This window comes from Nymphaea colorata, chromosome 12, assembly GCF_008831285.2.
Source record: "Nymphaea colorata isolate Beijing-Zhang1983 chromosome 12, ASM883128v2, whole genome shotgun sequence".
Taxonomy (NCBI): domain Eukaryota; kingdom Viridiplantae; phylum Streptophyta; class Magnoliopsida; order Nymphaeales; family Nymphaeaceae; genus Nymphaea; species Nymphaea colorata.
This window is the reverse complement of record NC_045149.1, coordinates 22,801,619-22,821,028: the sequence shown is the minus strand read 5'-3', so window position 1 is coordinate 22,821,028 and position 19,410 is coordinate 22,801,619. Positions and strand designations below refer to the sequence as shown.

The 19,410-nt window shown below is 38.2% G+C and overlaps 2 protein-coding genes across 2 annotated transcripts; one reads left to right on the top strand and one right to left on the bottom strand.

Annotated features, from left to right (window-relative positions):
• Window positions 1–1,450: 1,450 nt before the first annotated feature.
• LOC116265329 (phospho-2-dehydro-3-deoxyheptonate aldolase 1, chloroplastic-like) lies at window positions 1,451–5,750 on the top strand. The gene is made up of 5 exons (XM_031645878.2): window positions 1,451–1,885; window positions 2,229–2,506; window positions 3,025–3,301; window positions 4,583–4,828; window positions 5,490–5,750. The coding sequence occupies exons 1-5, from the start codon at window positions 1,451–1,453 to the stop codon at window positions 5,748–5,750; spliced, it is 1,497 nt and encodes a 498-aa protein (XP_031501738.2).
• A 1,012-nt stretch (window positions 5,751–6,762) lies between these two features.
• On the bottom strand, window positions 6,763–10,671 carry LOC116265945 (cationic amino acid transporter 6, chloroplastic-like). The gene is made up of 5 exons (XM_031646957.1): window positions 10,284–10,671; window positions 9,929–10,151; window positions 8,555–8,885; window positions 8,223–8,454; window positions 6,763–7,475 (listed from the first exon to the last, which is right to left on the bottom strand). Exons 1-5 carry the CDS (start codon window positions 10,663–10,665, stop codon window positions 6,943–6,945), a joined length of 1,701 nt encoding a protein of 566 aa, XP_031502817.1. The 5' UTR covers window positions 10,666–10,671; the 3' UTR covers window positions 6,763–6,942.
• Window positions 10,672–19,410: the final 8,739 nt, after the last annotated feature.

The following is a 19,410-nucleotide window of genomic DNA, read 5'->3' as shown; positions in this document are numbered from 1 at the left end:
CCTAAGAGCATGTTTGATTTCGAGCGTCAAACTGGCGGGTACATCATGAAGGCTTGAAGCTGCCTCGTGGTGCAATGGGTTGAATGTGTGTGTGTGTGTGTGTGTGAGAGAGAGAGAGAGAGAGAGAGAGTATTGAATGTGTTGCAAATTGATGTTGGATACATTGAATTGGTAAAAATTCACTCGCTTTTACATTCTAGAACCAAACGTGGGTAAAATGTTCTTGGGGTGTGAAAAACTCCAACTACTTTTCCTTGAAAATCCATAAAATGCAACTATCTGTCTTGTGGTTCAGTTGGTCTGCAGTCCTTTTAGGTAGTGATATGCAAGGAAGGGCCAAGCCAGATTTTTTTTTTTTTCCTGAAAAGAGGTTGACATTTTTGAAGAAACTTTTTTTATAGGGACCAAATGTAATTCCAAAATTAAAATTTTTGACAATACTAACCAATATATATATATATATATGGAAATCTAAGATGAACCGAACTAGTGGCATGGATTAGGAAAGGTTATTCATGATTTGTTACCAAGGATGGTAGTTGAGCTTCCCTTGAGAGAACTACGGAACAAGGGAATGGCAAGTGAGCACGTACGTCACGTGGGAATGAAATTACTGTTTGCTTTCATTCTTGCAGGACTGAAACTGAAGCAATTAATTGTAGAGACAAACAATGGGAAGCAGATTTAATGCTACTGGCCCTTAATTAGCTATGCGACCAGTTCTCACAAATTTAAGGGGGCGTTTGATTACTTGGGATTTGAAATCCACTATCCGATGTGGATTTAACATGCAATTTTATTACTGATGCGGTAAAAGATCGATCGATGACAAAATCATGGTTTATCAAACTAAGGACCCTATGTCAGACTTAAGATCATTATTTTACTTTTTTGCATGGAAAAAAGTAGGATGTAAGATCACAGAGGAAGGATCTGATCTTAAATCCCAGAGTTCTTAGATCATGGGGATCTTGGATGCCAAATTGGTTTTGTTGATCGAAAGGACATATCAACTAAAAAGTCCAAAAACAAAAGGAAAAGCTAATGGTAGAATAAAAAATTTTGGTTGGAGGGACACTAATTCTAAACTTTCATAGAAACTATATATATATATATATATATATATATATATATATATATAACACCAAATATTTAAAAGCAACAATGTAAAAATAAAGATATTTTGTGGAGGTAGTATGGCAATCGCACATACTATACCAAACGCCCTTTCTTGCTCATTGATAACGAACCAAATCTTAGAAGCCCAAATTGGATTTTAAACTAATTGGATTCGGATCCAGATCTGTAAACGGCAGGTGGTGTTTTAGAAATTTATGTGAACGGCAATGGCAATCAAGAAACGATATCGCTATAAGGGACAGCTCCCTAGCACAGTAGCGAGCGAAGCTAGCGAAAGAGAGAGAGAGAGAGAGAGAGGTAGGGAGAGACGATGGCGGTTTCTGCAAATTGGTACTTCATGCCTCCAAGTAGAAGAATCCGGTCGAATTCTGGTGTCCTGGTTCGTGCTGTGGGCTCGGCGGAGCCGTTGAAGCCGGGCGAGACAGTGGGACACCGGGGGGAATGGGCGATCAATAGCTGGAAGAAGAAGACGGTGCTGCAGATCCCACAGTACCCAAACAGGGCGGAGATGGAGGAGGTGATCAAGCGGATCGAGGGGTTTCCGCCGCTGGTCTTTGCGGGTGAGGCGAGGAAGCTCGAGGAGCGGCTGGCGGAGGCGGCGGTCGGCCGGGCGTTCCTACTGCAGGGAGGGGACTGTGCGGAGAGCTTCAAGGAGTTCGGCAGCGATAACATCAGGGACACCTTCAGGGTCATCCTTCAGATGAGTGTCGTCCTCATGTTCGGTGGCCAAATGCCAGTCATCAAGGTCCTTCCCTCCTTTTTCTTCTTCGAAAAATTTCCACCCAGGGCCTACACTTTCGCTATAAGCTCAATTGAAGACCTCAATACGTTTTTTTTTCTTACTTTTTTCAACAACGACGATATGCCTCCTAAAATTTTACAGAAAAGTTCAATGCATTGAATCGTTTTGATATATAGACTCATAGAAGAGCAACGACAGAATTAAGTTTTAATCTGCTTCATTTAACCGTCAAAATTTTATAGAAAATATGCAGTTAAAAAAGTTAAAACTCAACTATATTTTTCTTGTTTCACCAAAACTGAAGTTTACTTGTGTACTTGGATGTTGATGATGATGTGCATGGGAGGTGGGGAGAATTGCTGGTCAATTTGCGAAGCCAAGATCGACCACGAAGGAGACGAGGGATGGGGTGGAGCTACCCATCTACCAGGGAGACAACATTAATGGCGACGCCTTTGATCTCAAGTCTAGGACGCCCGACCCCCAGAGGATGATCCAAGCCTACAGCCAGTCCGTAAGCACCATGAACCTTCTCAGAGCATTCGCTACCGGAGGATACGCTGCCATGCAGAGAGTCACACAGTGGAACCTCGGCTTTGCTGAGCATAGCGTGCAAGGGGAAAGGTAAACCTCTTTATATATATATATATATATATATATATATATAGATTGGTAGATCCCATACCATTTGGTCAGGGATAATAAAAACCAGAGCCTTCAAATTTTTGCTAAGAAAATATTTTAAACAAAACATAAACATTCTAATATATTTATAAAAACTATTTCGACATAAAAACCGTTTTGATTTAAATCTTCCTTTTGAAAAATGCAGACTTTTCTACTATCAAAAGATTGATGTTGTAGGAGCCATTCGTTTTTTTGCTTATTATGAAAACACTATGAAACTCCATAAGACGATCAATTTAATACGTGCTTTTCATCAATCTGTTCTTAATATCATCTCAGTAAGATTAGATTGTAAGAAAAACACTTTAATCATCACATTTAAGTGATATTGTTTTTGTCTCTGGCCTAACGTCTAGACCTATGAATTTATATATATAAACATATAGATAATTGAAATGGAAAAGCTAGATTGGACACAATATTTTCGTCCATTATTGATTACCCACCTGCAACAGATATAAGGAGCTAGCGCAGAGGGTTGATGAGGCAGTGGGATTCATGGAAGCTGCTGGTCTGACTGTGGGTCACCCCATAATGGCAAGTACCGATTTCTGGACCTCACACGAGTGCCTTCTTCTGCCCTACGAGCAGGCGCTCACAAGGCAGGACTCCACCTCTGGGCTCTTCTATGGCTGCTCCGCTCATTTCCTCTGGATTGGGGAGAGGACGAGACAGTTGGATGGTGCTCATGTTGAGTTCCTTCGTGGTGTCGCCAATCCTCTTGGCATAAAGGTGATGCTTCATTCAATTAACTGATCGATTAATTGTCATATTCTTAGGTTACTAAACACTTGCTTGTTGTTTATCATCTTAAGTTCTTCACCCACATCAATTCATGAACTTGAGATGGCAAGAATAATGACTGAATTTTTTAAAGGAAGGTGACTGGAACCAACTGTAGCTTGCGATCACCTGACATGCATTTAACACAAATGCATTAGATCATTATTTGATCTCAGGCTCATATTAGGTTCACCTTGTGAAAACTTGGTATATATTGAATCAAATACGATTAGTAATTGCTCAACCTTATTTCTTTTAATCAAGCTGACTAAATGGGTCGTAGACCTGACTCATTAACTCTAAATATTGATACCTGCCACTCTGAGGGTACCCATATAACTAAGAAAAAATTTAAAAGATAGAGAGAGGTCCACAAATAACGTCCCAAAAAAGGAAAAACAAAAAACACAAAAAAAAATTTGGACCCCTCTTGGTCGTTTGATGACGGTAACATATTATTATTGTTCCATGAATATACTCCATAAAATATAGTAGATTCATAGAACACTTGTTACAATGTGTTATGAGTTTGCCTCATTTTTTAAGGTAGATTCATGGAATAGTAACAATATGTTACTGTTGTCAAATGTCTCTTAAAAATTGATTTTTTTCACCATGTTTTTAACAAAGAAAGCACCATTTACACACAAATGTGAATTGAGAACTTTTTTTGTGTTGGATAAAGCGATGATAAAGTGAAGAAAAGGTTGGACCCCTATTACTATCTCATGACTCTACCCCAAAAAAAATAAAATAGATTCATGAAACACTTGTTACACTATGTTATGAGTTTGCCTTATTTTTTAAAATAGATTCATGATATAGTAACAATATGTTAATATTGCCAAATAACCCTTAAGTATTGATTTTTTTTTCACCATGTTTCTAACATATAAAGCACCATTTACGGACAAATTGTGAATTGAGAACTTTTTCTATGTTGGATAAGGCGATGATGAAGTGAAGAATGTCCAGTCCATCTAAAAGGTTGCTAGGCATTCAGGGTTCAAAGTTGCATGTGTAGATTTGGAAAGAAAGGGCATCCAAAGATCGACATGACATAGCTAATAAACATGTATCTTCTATTAAATTTTGATAAACACATTGTTCTAATGTCCTACCCAGCTAATTGATTAAATATTCCTATTCATGACATAATATACCTTGGCATGTACCTTTCTTCAATACTCCAACTGGTACATTATGGAAACAATTTATGTGATGTTGCAGGTGAGTGATAAGATGGACCCAAGGGAGCTTGTGAAGCTCTGTGAGATTCTGAACCCACACAACAAGCCAGGAAGGCTGACCATAATCACCAGAATGGGTGCCGAAAACATGCGAGTCATGCTTCCCCGTCTTATAAGAGCTGTGCGCCAGGCAGGTCTCATAGTCACCTGGGTCAGTGATCCTGTTCACGGAAACACAATGAAGGCACCATCCGGTCTAAAAACAAGATCTTTTGATGCAATCATGGTGAGTTTTATTTGCACCCCTTTTTTTGACATTTTCTTGGCAATGCCACCTTACTTAGAATATCCAGATCATTTCTCACACCTAAGAGATTTTTTGGCATTAAGAACAAGGTGTAAGTGTTCCATGAACCTGCCCCAAACTTGAGATGACCATATCTTTGGAACAAGGTGTAAGTGCCACCATACCTGGTCTATCTGCCGGGTCTCAATCCTAGTGTCGGTCCACCGAGCCCACTTGAATGACACGGCGTGGCATCTGCTTGGTAGCGTACTAGCCATGAGTTTTTACGGCCCTTGGTAGGTGACCATATCTTTGGAACCAAGTGTAGTTTCCTGAGTAATAAATCAAAAACTATACATTTCAAAAATGTGAGAGCAACCAGATTTTGGCACTACCCATTTGTATGACTTGCTAAATAATATATATGGTGACCAAATCTTATATTTGATAAGAATTCAACCTGACTATATCTAAAATTTGGATCATACTCTTGTCAAATTGAGATTCCATCCATAAATTCGAAATATGTGACCCAACACTAGTTTTGATTAAGAAAGACCCGACTAAGTCAAAAATGGTAAATGGTTGATCCAACCTCATAGATCAGAACCATTTATGATCCATAAGTCTAAAGATTATTCTCTTTAATTTACTTGTGCAGGCGGAAATCCGTGCCTTCTTTGATGTGCATGAGCAAGAGGGGAGCCACCCTGGGGGTGTGCATTTGGAGATGACAGGGCAAAATGTCACAGAGTGTGTTGGGGGATCAAAGGCCATAACCTATGATGACTTGAGCTCTAGATACCACACCAACTGTGATCCCAGACTCAATGCATCTCAGTCTCTGGAGCTAGCATTCTTAATTGCTGAGAAGTTGAGGAAGAGAAGGATCGTGTTTGGCCTTGGTTCTCTTTTGAACTGAGTGTGGGTCTCAATTTACTGCACTTTGTCCATTTTGGTGGAAAGTTAAGTTACTCTGAGTTTCGATGAATGTAATTCTCCATTTTTTCAGAAGTTTCATGTGGTAAGTTGAAGAAAATTCATGTTGCTTAGTTACTAATTTACAGTTTGAATAAAAGCTATGTTGGATGTGAGCTCCTTAATTATCTTGTGATGTTATACTTTTATGATATCTTCTAGTAAGATTGGAGCCTCGGATCTACTTCACATGAATATGCTCACAAACATAAATGTTGTGGGAAAGAATGGTGCATGTTTTGGAAAGGAGAAGGGTACGATGCACTGGCACGAAAAGTTTTAAAAATTTCATGTTAAACCTAAGAAATGTCACAGTATGCAATTGCTCACTTTCATAGTTTAGTCCCCTAGCCAAGATTGCAAAGAAACTTTAAGGACTTATAAATTGGGCTGTTAAGTGATTGATTGTCTTAGTTGTTAACCTTTTAAAAATTGAAATTAAAACTGCTAGGAAGTGGGTTTGAACCATCAGACCAGAAGTCCGAGCCCGATATAGGAGTGGGTTGGGTCATTATATAGTATCCCTTGCAATTTTAATTATCAGGGTATGATTAGGGCTGCACATGGGCAGAGTAACTTGAGTTTAAGTGGAATAAGCTCTGTTCTAACTTGAATGATTTATTATGGGTCACGTTTGATCCTAACTTAAACTTGTGCAAAGAAATTAATCAAGGTTAAGCTAGGTATAGGCTTAGCACATTCAGCTCAATTAAACTTGCCTAAGCTGGTGGTATGTACATACTTAAAATAAATTTTCTTGTGTTCTTTCTTAACGGGTGTACATACATCAAGTCGTGCATCATGTGGTAGGCACCACACATATTTTTCTAAGTGTTGTTAATACGATAATTAGTGATGATATATGTGACATCTCTTAAGTTAGAAACACAATTAACTGGTTGAAGCTGCCGATAAGTGTTGTGATCCAATACAAGCCCTATTTATAAGACAGCAAACTGCCCCAAATAGTTCCAATTACGACCTCAAGTTAAAGTCCAAAAGTTACAGACTACCCTCTCTTTCTCTCTCTCTCTCTCTCTCTCTCTCTCTCTCTCTCTCTCTACTTTCATGCACACAGACAAACACATATTTGTTTGTTGCTTTGTTAGATTGGCATGGTTCAACTTATTTTGTAGCTATGGCATCTCAATTTCAACTTTAACTTGGTCAGTGACTGAATCTTGCCCTCTCCCTTCCCTTTCCTCTCTTTCACCATGGTATGTAGAATGAACACCATATAGGACATAGTACAAGGTGACCAAACAGCTCCACACCACAAACCTCTGGTATGCTCTCTTCTTCATGGTTGCAAGCAAGAAGACATTGAGAAATATGGAGGTTGCAGCAGGCCATGGCATGAAGGGCACCCGCCAGTGGCGCTGCCCGTCCGCCATGGGCACCCAATATTGGAAACATGCTACACATAGGATTGTCAATCCCCCAAACAGGGCCAGTTGTAACCAGTGTTTCTTCAGCTTCCATGACAGTGCAAACCCAAATGAGCTTCCAGACACAAGCAGCAGGAAGGCTAGAGTCAGTCCAGGCCTCGCATACCGATGATAAATGAGAGCATTGGGCACCAAATAATACACTAAGAGTGCACCAATTGAGATCATCTCCAGCACTATATCCAGTTCAATGAACAGCGAAATAAGAGCAGTACAAGTGCCTGTTTGTGAAATTTATATCAGGTCAATGAAAAGAGGAAGAACCTGTAAAGGAATTCAAACACACATGAACATATATCTAACCCTTTGAGTTAACCCCAGCAAAAACTGTATCAAAATGAACAAATTGTCATTCATTAAACTAATGCCATCTAAGGTACTTTCATTAACAAAGTACTTAAAAACACACGGAAGGCTCAGATTGGATGAAAAGCATGATTTGCTTGGAACCCAATATATGTGGAGCTAACATGTTAAAAAATGGTTTCCTGATCGTCCATTTCCTTTGCTATAAATAATGAGTTTACAAGCTAATACATCAAGATGCCAAGCATTTATAAGTAATTACTTACTTCCCCAAGTTTCTTTATTTATAGACTCAAATTTGGCTTTACCAAAAAGGGGATATATATATATATATATATATATATATATATATATATATATTGAATGAATGATAACTGTATTTATTCAAATGCATCTTATCACCTGATAGGGAGATGATTATTTTCAAACAGATGAATGATGAATGGTTGAGACAAAAATGTGTTAAATAATGAAAATGTCTCACTTTTTTTTATTGTTTTTAACCGTTCAATATGACAGACTGGATGACCCTGAATTGCTGACAATGTAAAAAGCTAAAGTAACTATTCAATTTTATATAAGCTCAAGTAACTATTGAATTTTATATATATATATATATATATATATATATATATATATATAAAATTGAATTTGGGGGTTACCTAGGAAAGCGGTGGCGTTGAGTGGAGTGCCGGTGGAAGGATGGACTTTGGCGAACCAAGAGGGGACGAGTCGAGCCCTGCCCACAACGCAGAGGTACCTGGACTGCCCGAGCATGGCGACCAACAGGGAGGTGAGGATGCCGAGGCTCGCACCCGCGCCCACCACCTCCCTTCCCCATCTCCATGCACCAACCCTTTCGAACGCATACGCAAATGGAGCCGAACCCGTCAACTGCATGCACTCAACCACCATTAAAACTGATCAAGCTACGTGAACTTCTCCATCTTATATAAACCATCTCATCAGCCTGTGTTGGATTCAAAATTCATACCTCATTGTAGGGAACCATGAGGGAGAGGGCGAGGGACATGAGGCAGTAGAGGAAGGAGACGATGGCGACGGAGCCTGCGATTCCGAGAGGGAGGGTGAGGGGCGGGTTCTTGATCTCCTCCGCCATGGTTGAGACGGAGTCGTAGCCGAGGTAGCTGAAGTACACCAGCGCCGCTCCGTCGAACACGCCTCTGGCTCCGAAGGGCGCCAACCCCTTGGGCCTCGTCAGGTTTCTCACGCTCCCACTGTAGAACCCTCCCACGATTATGAGCCCGAAGAACAGCAGGTGGAAGATCGTCATCACAAGGTTCAGCATCGAGCTCTCCTTCGTCCTGCAGCATCCGTTCATTTAATACAATAACTGTGCTACTAATGTGTATTAACCATATATATTTCGTGGCACTAACGGGGAAGAAAAATTGTTGTTGTTTAGTTTCTGGCTTATCTTTCGCCTATGCGCAACGACTTCAGACAAATATGATTTTCTGAATGAAAGCCACACTTTTTATAGAAATTATGAAATAAATGCCTCAATAAACTTGTGGACTGTTGAAAGAAAAAAAGCATTAATGGCTTTATTTTCAATTTTATTCACCATAAAATTATATTTCACTTTAATGATTAACTCTTAACCATTTTAAATACAACATCACTTGTTTCACATTTAAGTTAAAGGGCACACTTTATCCACTCAAGTTGGATCAATTGCATGTTTATTTGATCTTTTTTTATGAATGCCAGAAAGAAGCACTTGAAGTAATAAATGAATATTATTAGTATTTCAAGAAAAACTCTTTTGTTATATCAATGAAGCCCAAGACCTCATATCTTTTTATAAGGAGAGAATGAAAGGGTTTTTAAGTCTTCTTCAAATGGTAGGTTGTTAACCTCAAGTTAATTCTAATCACTCCATGATATAGAATAATACTGAAAACATGCAACAAGCATTTTTACTTCTTAAGTTCATGGAATTTCATCTGAAAATTATAGACAAAAAGTAGGATGCAAAAGCAAACTCAAAAAGAGAGGACTTTTTCTCTATCTCACGTGGCAACAAACATACGCATATATATATATATATATATGATCCAAACATAGTTGAAAAACTAAATGCAAAATGTCTATCAAAAATGTCTATTACCTTTTACTCTTTTGCTTTATTTTAAACCACTCATTATATTATAAACTTCATAAGTGAATGAGTTGGGTACTATAAGAATCACCATTAAATTTTTCTACTAAGACAATCCCAATTAGGAATGACGGCTAGAGAAAATCTCTCCCTCTTTTTTTTAAAAGGCGTTACTTAAGTAGACATCCTACAAGAAATTAGGAAGGAAAGAGAAGAGGAGAAAAGAAAGGGATGAGGTCTTGCCCGAGGCAGAGGCAGAGAGTAAGAAGGGAGACGACGACAGAGGCAGGGAAATCCAAGTTGCTGCAACCCTTGGGCAGCGCTCTCATCTTCACCCTCCACGAGTCCGCGTCCCTCCCTCCAAACGCCGTGCTCGCATACTCCGTCAAGCTTCTCGCCACCGCCGCGTTCGACAGCACGTACTCCATCAACATGTTGGCTCCACCCACAAGCCCCACAAACTCTCCTGCAATCAACCCATATCAAAATCACGCACAATCATCCCAAAAAGAAAGAAGATAAACGAAAAAACATTACCAATATCAAAATCACGCAGAATCATCCCAAAAAGAAAGAAGATAAACCAAAAAAACATTACCAAATGTGATCCTCAGGTAACTGAATGCTCCGCCGGCGGCCGGAATCTGGAGGGAAAACTCGGTGTAACACAAGGAGGAAAGAAGGGCCGAAATTCCGGCGACCAAGTAGGAGATGAAGACGGCGGGACCGGCGGTGGTATGAGCTACCCGGCCTGTGGTGACGAAGACCCCGGCGCCAAGCATCCCGCCGACGCCAAGAGCAACCAGGTCGTACCAGGACAGCTTCCTCTTCATGTCCGCCCCTGACCTCAGTCTCGTTATGTTTACTTCTTCGTCTGGTGTCCATGTTGCACATGTTCTCTCTCTCAGCCTTCTGGGTGTCTGAGACAGAGCATGAAATATGGATGAGAAATTGATAGGACAGCAGCTTGAGGTTGGCATTCTTGGTGTCTGGTTAAGGGCTTCCATTCCATTGCATGCATGTGGTCGGAATTTATACTCTCAGATCGGTTTGTCCTTTTATGGCCGGGATATATCATTTCTGCGCCTATCTTTTAATCATAACCCAAGAACCCATGCCTCGTTTCTGAATTTTCTGATCAGAAGCTTCACTTTTTCAATTTTTATTTATAATGCGCTTATGAACAGGGCTGGCCATTCGAAACCGGTTATAATAAAAAAAAATATTAAAATTTTTTTAGTGAGAAATACATTTAAAATATAATAAAAAAAAATTTATACCTGAGTGGTGCATAACTGGATCAATGATCTAAAACAATTAGTTAGAATTGTTAAACTCGCATGGAGCCTTTCTTTGGAATTAAAGGCAGATGGTAGATAACTGAAGTTTTTTTGTTTTCATATCCTGTTGAGGCAGATCCCTTTTCCTGACTGTACTGCAAGTCATAAAGTACATCCTTATTGATTTCGCTGGTGTTTTGGCTTTTTAGATTTACCATTCCTTTTAGAGAAAGCGTTAACCATATGTTGCATCACCATGGATCGCATGTGACGAAAAAACTTTACTAGAAAGGTGAATAATTGTCTTCTTTTACTGCAATAAATAAGACAATAAATCACATCATTCGCTTCGAGCTCAAAAATTTTACTACTTCTTCATGTTCTACCACCTATTTACTTTCTTGCTGTGTTGTTCGTTATATATATATATATATATATATAAGAAAAGTTGTTATTTTTCATGGCAGAAACAAAACATGGACAACCTTGGGGATCTGTTTGAGGAAGACACAATTATTGCCATTATTAATCAACCCAATTTGGCCGACAAACTTATTGTAAGATCCAAAAGCTAGCGTTTGCAATGGAGAAAAATTGGCGACAACACAAAATCGATATCGAAATCGACAGGCCAAAGAGAGAAGCGGCCCAAGATTATAACCAGTAATGATGATAATTATGCTAATGCCTTGAAAAGAAATTAATGAAAGTAACAATAAAGCTTTAATTGAAAGTGGGTTGGCTGCAAATGAACGTATCTAGATGATCCCAGAATGACTTGGCTGTAATTAATGGCTGAGGCACATATAAGTTAGGAGGCAAATGCATCGCCTAACTTTCCAGAAAGGCCAGTAATGCATAGGCTTGAACATAATTGGAAAACCTGTGACTCGGACTCGGATCGGCAGATGATCAGGTCATCGGGTCAGCGAGTTGACTTCTTGATTTAGTCTAGTTTTAAAATAACTTGAATCGGGCAAGTCAGAGCCGAGTGAAACCTAGTCAAAGGTGAGTCAAGGGCAAGTTGGGCCAATCTTGACTCGTGGCGAGGTTTGCTGGCGACCCTAGCTGACTTGAGCAATTCCCAAGCCAACTTGGCGAGTTAGCCAGCTATGGGTTGATTACTAATGTCCACTCCGCTGTGAACTAATATTAGATGACAAAAAATGTCTATTACCTTTTTCTTCTTGTTTTTCTTTTAATCAGCCATCATGTTGGATCGAACCATCCTAATTATATATATAAGGGCTTTGAAGCCATCTTTTCTAGCGCCCATGGAATAACTACGGCTTCTTCGCCCTCAAATCTCCCATGAGATCCAAAACTTCAGATCTGAGATTTGAGGCTAACCAATGCGTCCTTGGAGCACGTCTGAAATTTTCACCACATATGGCTGTCATGCTTGTTGGCCGGTTTGTTTACACCCTTATGTGATGGAGACAAAGCGTCTTGATTGTACATATGAGACAATCCGTCCAGTCCAAACAAACACGCCAAGTGACTTCTGATCATCAAACCTTCTCCAAGTCCAACTAGCTAAAAACAAGCTGCATGAACAACAATTGTTAATCGGAATATGGTTTTGGAACTTTTTTTTTTGCTTTTCTTGTACTAAATTCGGCCAAATCCAATGCCTAATAAAGATTATTCGCATCTGAATCGTTTGCATCCCTAGACTTAGCTTAAAGTTGTTTACCAGGCACATGATAGCTATAGAAACCTAGCTATAAAGAAGAAAGCAGAGTCTGTAACAGACAATTTGACTCTCAACCTGCCTGGTGCTTTTCCGCTGCTCTATGATGCTCATGCAGCAACATGCAACTGATCTTTTTCTTTCTAAAGTGTTCAAGAGGGAATTTGCCTTTTTATTCAACCTAGAATTACTATATTATTAATCACAATAATCAGCTTCGAATTTCCTACCGTGGAGCCACAAAGTTATATAGCTAGTCTTCTATATAGCAAAGTTATATATATATAGAGAGAGAGAGAGAGAGATTATTATGTAGCACAGATTTTCAAAAAAGAAAAGCTGCAGGTATGGACAAGATTAATGATTAATTATAAATTAAGGTTGGTACATAATCATATGTCTGAGGGGTCATTTGAGAGCAGGAACATTTTGTGAATGTTCTGTAAATCTGACCTAAAGGTTGGGATAGATTCATAGAATACTTGTTCTAGTCTTCCATAAACATGCCCCAAACTTTAGGGCAGCTTCAAAGAACACTTATAAAGTGTTCTTGCTGCCACCTATAGTAAATTATATGAATATTGAAGGATATATATGAGGTTTATCTTAACTGAGGTTGTTGCATGCTCAGATCATCAACATAATATATTCTCTTTATTATTAATCCTGGAGGATTCAGGATACAAATTCAAAAGAGTTTGCAACCAGGAAAAAGAGAAATGGGTGTAGCAATAGCAGTAGCATTAATCGATTAAGAACTCCACTACTGAACTGAAAACTCTTGATTTCCCTTCAAATCATGCTTCCTGAGTGAGGATAAAAGGCAAATCTGACAGACCCGTGTGGTCTTCCACTGAGAAAAAGCTTCCTGATCTTTAGATATTGAACAGACAAGTTGTGAGTCCCATTAGGATTAGGCCCATTGGCTTTTAATCAATGGAGAACTACCAAGAAGGGAGAGAAGGAATACTGTTTTCGCTTTTTCTCCTTTTATTATTTCCACTTTTTGAAGGACAAGGAATACTGCTAAAGAAGAATAATGCCTAGAGAGGATTGTGAGAAGTGCCTTTTTAGAAATAGAGCAGTGATAATGCCACAGAATAGGTTGAGTCCTGAGTGATTTGGTCCTTGAATGGATCCTCTTCATCCCATAAAGGAAAAAGAGGGAAACAAATGGAAGAGACTGAGCCACTTTTACAGAATTTGACGATGGTGCTGGTTTGAGCATAAGGTAAAGCAGAAGAAATCTTGGTTAGTGCCTGAAGATTGTATAACAGCTGTGACGATTGAAAGTTGGTATTTACATGTGCTCCAGTGAAATCAACAGAAATTTTGTTCTATCTGTAAAGAGAGGGAGAGGTGCATGCATCTGTATCTTATGAAGCTTTTTTTATTTAGGTCATGAAGAAACTATATCCAAAGTAGGGAGACTTTGTTGCTTGTCCGGCGGCATAAAATTTCACGGCAATATTCTTGCCTCTTGATGCTCATGAAAATTAAATCAGCTATCGGCTTAACCAGCTATACCAAACCCCTTGGGACTGTGTCCTTCATGAGACTTTATGGGAATGCACCTAAGTCTTTTTTAAGAAAAGAGTAGCAAAGACTCAATCATAAATCTTCTTAAGAGTATCTCCAACCCAGATAGGTGCACCCAACTTTTGTCTTCTAAAGATATGGTGCCCATGGGAATCGAACCATTGCTGCCCATGACAAAGGCCAATATACTAAAGCTTTTTTAGAACAATAAAATAGTAAATTTTTATAAAATGTCCCTGAGGTTTTGGAATGGCAAAACTATTTGGAAGATAACAACTAACCCTTTTTTTTCACCTAGAAATATGTTTCCGGGATATTCAACCTGAAGTATCATCTGCCTTGTTGAATTGATTACTTGATTACATCAAATGATCGAAAAATATCTTCATAAACGTACTCATCATGTTCTATCAGTCTCTTTAACCAGTTGCCCTCTATCGTGCAACTCCAATATATGCACCGCTACTCATATCCTAATTATCTTTCACCTTTGTTATCTTAACAATGCCATAAACAGTAACTTACAGTTTCTGATATATATCAGAAAGCTATTGGCTAAGCTTATCTTTTACTAGAAATGTTGGAGCCTGGGGTGCTTCTATTCATACTTTGAGGCAAACAGCAATTTTTCATAACTTTTTAACTTCAGCTTACTGCTGGTCCTTTTTATGATCGACCATCTTAACAAGAATGTCTTTTAACCATGTCAAAAGCATAGATGTGACTTTTTTCTTCTCCTTGAAGTGGGTATTTGATATACTTCCCATATTTAATATTAGTTGTTTTCGTTGTCTCTGTCATAAAGTCGCCATTAAAGTATTCAAAAGTAGAAGCTCACTTTCTTTTACAATTTGGTGGCATATGATGATTCCGCAAACCCCAGCCACAACTTCTCCTTTTGTTTATTAGTAAGCTGAAGTGAGGAAGACCCGTTACCAGTTATTGTCAACTTTTTATTCATATCTTAATAGAAGAAAAGTCCAAAGTGTTTGGTTTAAGAATAAAATAAAGCAAGAAATCTTGGGTATATATTGCTTTGAGATCATATAAAAGTAATGGTCTAAGGAAAATTGTGTTCCTACTTTACACATGCTAAATTACAGTCACTGGAATTTATGTTCACATGGTGCAGCGCAGTTCGAAGCACACAACATCCGTACTTACAGCACCCTCATGTCCCACTTTATGTTACTGTACCTAAAACGCGTTTGATAAGAAGAACAATGTGGTCTTGGAACATATGTAGGAAAAATACATCTTTGTTCTAAAAATGTGGCATATATTCTGTTGTTCGATCTAAGAGCAATGTCTATAATCACATCATGCTTCTTGAAAGAACATAATGTTCTTTAGACATGTATTCTGTGAATTTGTGTTCTAAAGAACGTAACGTTTTTAAGGTTCTATATATATATATGTGTGTGTGTGTGTGTTAAAAAATTTTATTATTTTAGAAAAATATATTTTGGGTCCTATCAATATTTTGAAATTATAGTTCATCCCCGCTAATGAAAAATTCTTATTAGCTCCGCAAATGTTTGGCACACACATTATTGTGCTTATGGAGTATGTTTCTACGTGCGTGTGTACGCATGTGTTAGAGAGGGAGAAAGAGAGATTCGTTTGCAAATCTTTCGTATTAGTCAAAGATTAATTTAAGCTAATTTAACCCAAGTTATACGTCGTACGAGTCGAGATAATGTGCTAAAATAATAAAAAATACAATCAAAAGATTTGTTCACCTTTTAGCTATGCCATCGATCCCTAGGACATAGATACCTTTATACTAATATCTAAATTAAAGTATTTTATTTTGAGCTATCCCTAGGTTAGGTGTAAAGTTGATAGATACGGTTTTGGATTAGCAACAGATCTTCAGGTATTGCCTGAAAGCTTTATCAAAAATAAAAAAGTGTGTTCCCTGAAAATTACTCAAAAGTTGGATATTTCTATTAGATTTCTTCAAGTCTTTGAGTAGTTTAAGTACAGACTTGATGTCAGAAAATTATTGGAAATTGCCTCTGGAACAAAACCTTAAGTTCTTTTTCCTTTTTTCTTTTCTTTTTTCTTTGTAAAATTCTCCATATCTAACATGTAACTTAAATTTCCTATATCTCAGATGATAGAAAGACTACTTCAAACTCAAAAAATGGCACTGGATCTTTTCAAATTCAAAATTATGAGGTGCATTCTTGCAGGATACATTCAACCACTCATCCCTCTACAAAAGGAAAGAAAGGTAAAGCCCCATCTGACTCATATCAACGTCCATTTCGTTAAATTCTTTAGATTAATTTCCTTCTCATTGATAAATGTAAAACTAATTGGTAACAAACCAGAATATGTACATTTACCATAAAGCAGAATGAGATGCCTTTACTTTTTCTTTTATGATGGGAATCCTCCAAAGGACCACACCACTTAATGGTGCACTCCTCTAGATTTTTACCTTGAGAAAAGTTGGCATTCAGTGATACAGTCCAGTTAATTAGAAAAGAGTGTGAACCTTTAATGTAACAACTTCTAGAGGCATCAATTTGCCAAGGGAATTACTTAATGTGAAAATTTCATATGCACATGTCGAAGTTCTATGAATTGTTCACGAAATTACGGTATGCATAAACCAAAATGAAACCTAAACTCTGCTGTTCTGTAAGGCATAATAAAGTACTATAATTAAAAAGGTGTTTTCACTTGAAGGAACAGATTTATTAGTTTTAAAAACACGTAAAATAGTTAGTTTTTATTATGTGAGTATTAATGAAACCAAACTTGCCGGATTCGTACAATACTTGGATCTTGATCAGGGCGTAATCCTATCAAAATGTGACGCCCAAAGAGACAACAGGAAAGAGACAAGGGGCTGTGAGAGGTTCAATGGTTAAGATGGAAGGAGATGGGATTGACGAGCATTGTTTATTCCTAGAATCTTATAATAATAAACGCTAAAGATGAATGGGGAGTTTAGGAACTAAATCTCGCACCACCTTTATATGCTTTGACATGTAAGGAAAAGAACTGATGCCAATTGATGCCATGCCAACTGCGAGAAATGGTTTACTTAGATCTTTATAAGATCTCTCTCCCTCTCTGTGAAAGAAGCCAATGCATTAACTAGATGCGAGCTTTCTTTATTCTTCTAGCTTCCTGTCATGGAAAAAAAAATTATTGCAAGCTTGAGGGAATTAGTTCCATATTGACTTGGTGTAAGTGGAGGGATACAGCACTCTAGGCTATAAATTGATGGGCGTGTCTACTGAATAATAGAGCTCCATACTCTGTAGATTGGTCCATACAAACCTAGTAGCTAAATATTCTAAATGGACATTTCTAGGCTCAGTTACTGCACATGATTTTGTATCGTCGCTTTAAAAGAAAAAAATAAGAAGAAAGAAAGAAAAAGTCTACAGATTTTCTGCATCATGCTTGCATTTACCTCAATTCATAACTAATTTCTGCTTGGGAACAAGGCTACCATTAATCATGGCAGAAACGGACTGAAAACATGAGCACATCTGGAAATTTACTAAAAGAATGACTAACATGAAATTGTCTTCTGTGTATCTTATGGTCTCTTGAATCTTAGTTTGTGCATAAATGACAGAATATATAAATACATGGAAAAAGTACGAAAAAGTAAATTGAGAGAGATTATCAGGAGCTTGCATTTACTGCAACAACCGATGCTTCGAATGGTAAGGAACACCACTACACAAAGAAACAAGAATGACCTATGAACCAACCATGAAATGGATGTACATCAGAATTCGGAAGGGATGATAACCGTGGATTCAGAGACTTAACAAAAGGTTTCAAAAAAGAAGAAAACCTGGTTTGGATGACAAACTAAAACCAGGTTTTGAGAGACAACCTGATTTTGCTCCAAAACACCATTTCAAGAGTGTTTGGAAGACATTAAAAATGGGTTTTGTCAAAACCTGGTTTTCATAAAGGGCCTGAAAAACCCGCTTCCCTCCAGGGTTTTCAAGTAAAGTTAATTTTTGCCTTTAAACAAAGCTTTTCACTTGTCATCCAAACCAAGTTTACAAAACAGAGTTTTCAACCAGGTTTTCAAAAGCGTGGTTCTCAGAAAACCAAGTTTGTTGATGGAGTCATCCAAACGCACCCGAAACTGAATTGTTTTATTGCTGTTGCGTTTAGAAAGGCAAAAACATGTCCTAGCCTTACAGAATGGAATAATTCATAAAAATAGTACAACGTAAATATCAGATTGTTCTGTCCTGACCATGAGAATTACGAATGCATCCACCTAATTCTGATTGGCAAAAGCCTGTATGCAGACACATTATATAACAGAAACTTCTAGGCCTCTAGCAGGATACAAAGATTTATTTCCTCAGGTGGAATAGGCTTTGAGCTCTTATTTCGCAGACAAAAATGCTAAGCTTACTGCAACAACACCATTATTTTTTGGTTCAGCTCATCTTCTCATATCAGGTGCATTCAAGCATATTACATAGAACAAAAAACGACGAAACATCAGGCTACCAACTAAGCAAATGAGTGGACGACCATAGAACAGTAAGCTAAAGATACGAGCCAAAGGGAAGTAAGCAATACAAATTCATGGTGCCACTGCCATATTGTGGGTTTGCCTACCACGTAAAAGTCACTGCTTATCAGACCTAGGGCACAAGTAACATGACATTCCTGAAGCAGAAACAAGCTCAAATGCAGCTGGCTACCTGCACCTGTACAGCATAAACTGGCTTTTCTACAATAAAACTCGTTAGAGCCACCACAACCTTTAGGCTCCTAACAGAGTAACTATCCTGCAGGCCACGATTTCAACGAGCACAATGCAATCTACTAAAATTTTTCGTCTTTTAGGAAAACTGTAGTACAGCCAAAAAAGGACTCGAAAATTTTTCATAACAGGGACGTTGTTCCTTTAGAGTACATGAATTTTTTACATTTTTTAAGTTTCAAAGTGATGCCAATAATCGTGATTAAGGTCATAGGTACACAGTGCACTGGTGCAGTCCTATATCCGATTTAGTCTGATGATATGTGATGAAAATTGTTCAACAGTTACTCTAGATCTCTCAATCTGCCGCTGAGGCCTTTGGATGACGTACCCCCAAACATTATTGTGCCGAATTTTTACAATTCCTACAAATTGTACACCTGAGGCTGAAAGAGTAATATTGTAAGTATCTTCATGGTCCCACCTCAAAAGTGGGATGCACACT

Excerpts from the sequence above, each read along its gene's own strand:
- LOC116265329 (XM_031645878.2), top strand. The coding sequence starts at position 1,451 with ATGGCGGTTTCTGCAAATTGGTACTTCATGCCTCCAAGTAGAAGAATC. Across the intron at positions 2,507-3,024 it reads CATAGCGTGCAAGGGGAAAG|ATATAAGGAGCTAGCGCAGA; the intron begins GTAAACCTCTTT and ends CACCTGCAACAG. Across the intron at positions 3,302-4,582 it reads CCAATCCTCTTGGCATAAAG|GTGAGTGATAAGATGGACCC; the intron begins GTGATGCTTCAT and ends GTGATGTTGCAG.
- LOC116265945 (XM_031646957.1), bottom strand. The coding sequence starts at position 10,665 with ATGCCAACCTCAAGCTGCTGTCCTATCAATTTCTCATCCATATTTCAT. Across the intron at positions 10,152-10,283 it reads TTACCTGAGGATCACATTTG|GAGAGTTTGTGGGGCTTGTG; the intron begins GTAATGTTTTTT and ends GGTTGATTGCAG. Across the intron at positions 7,476-8,222 it reads CAACGCCACCGCTTTCCTAG|GCACTTGTACTGCTCTTATT; the intron begins GTAACCCCCAAA and ends TTTCACAAACAG.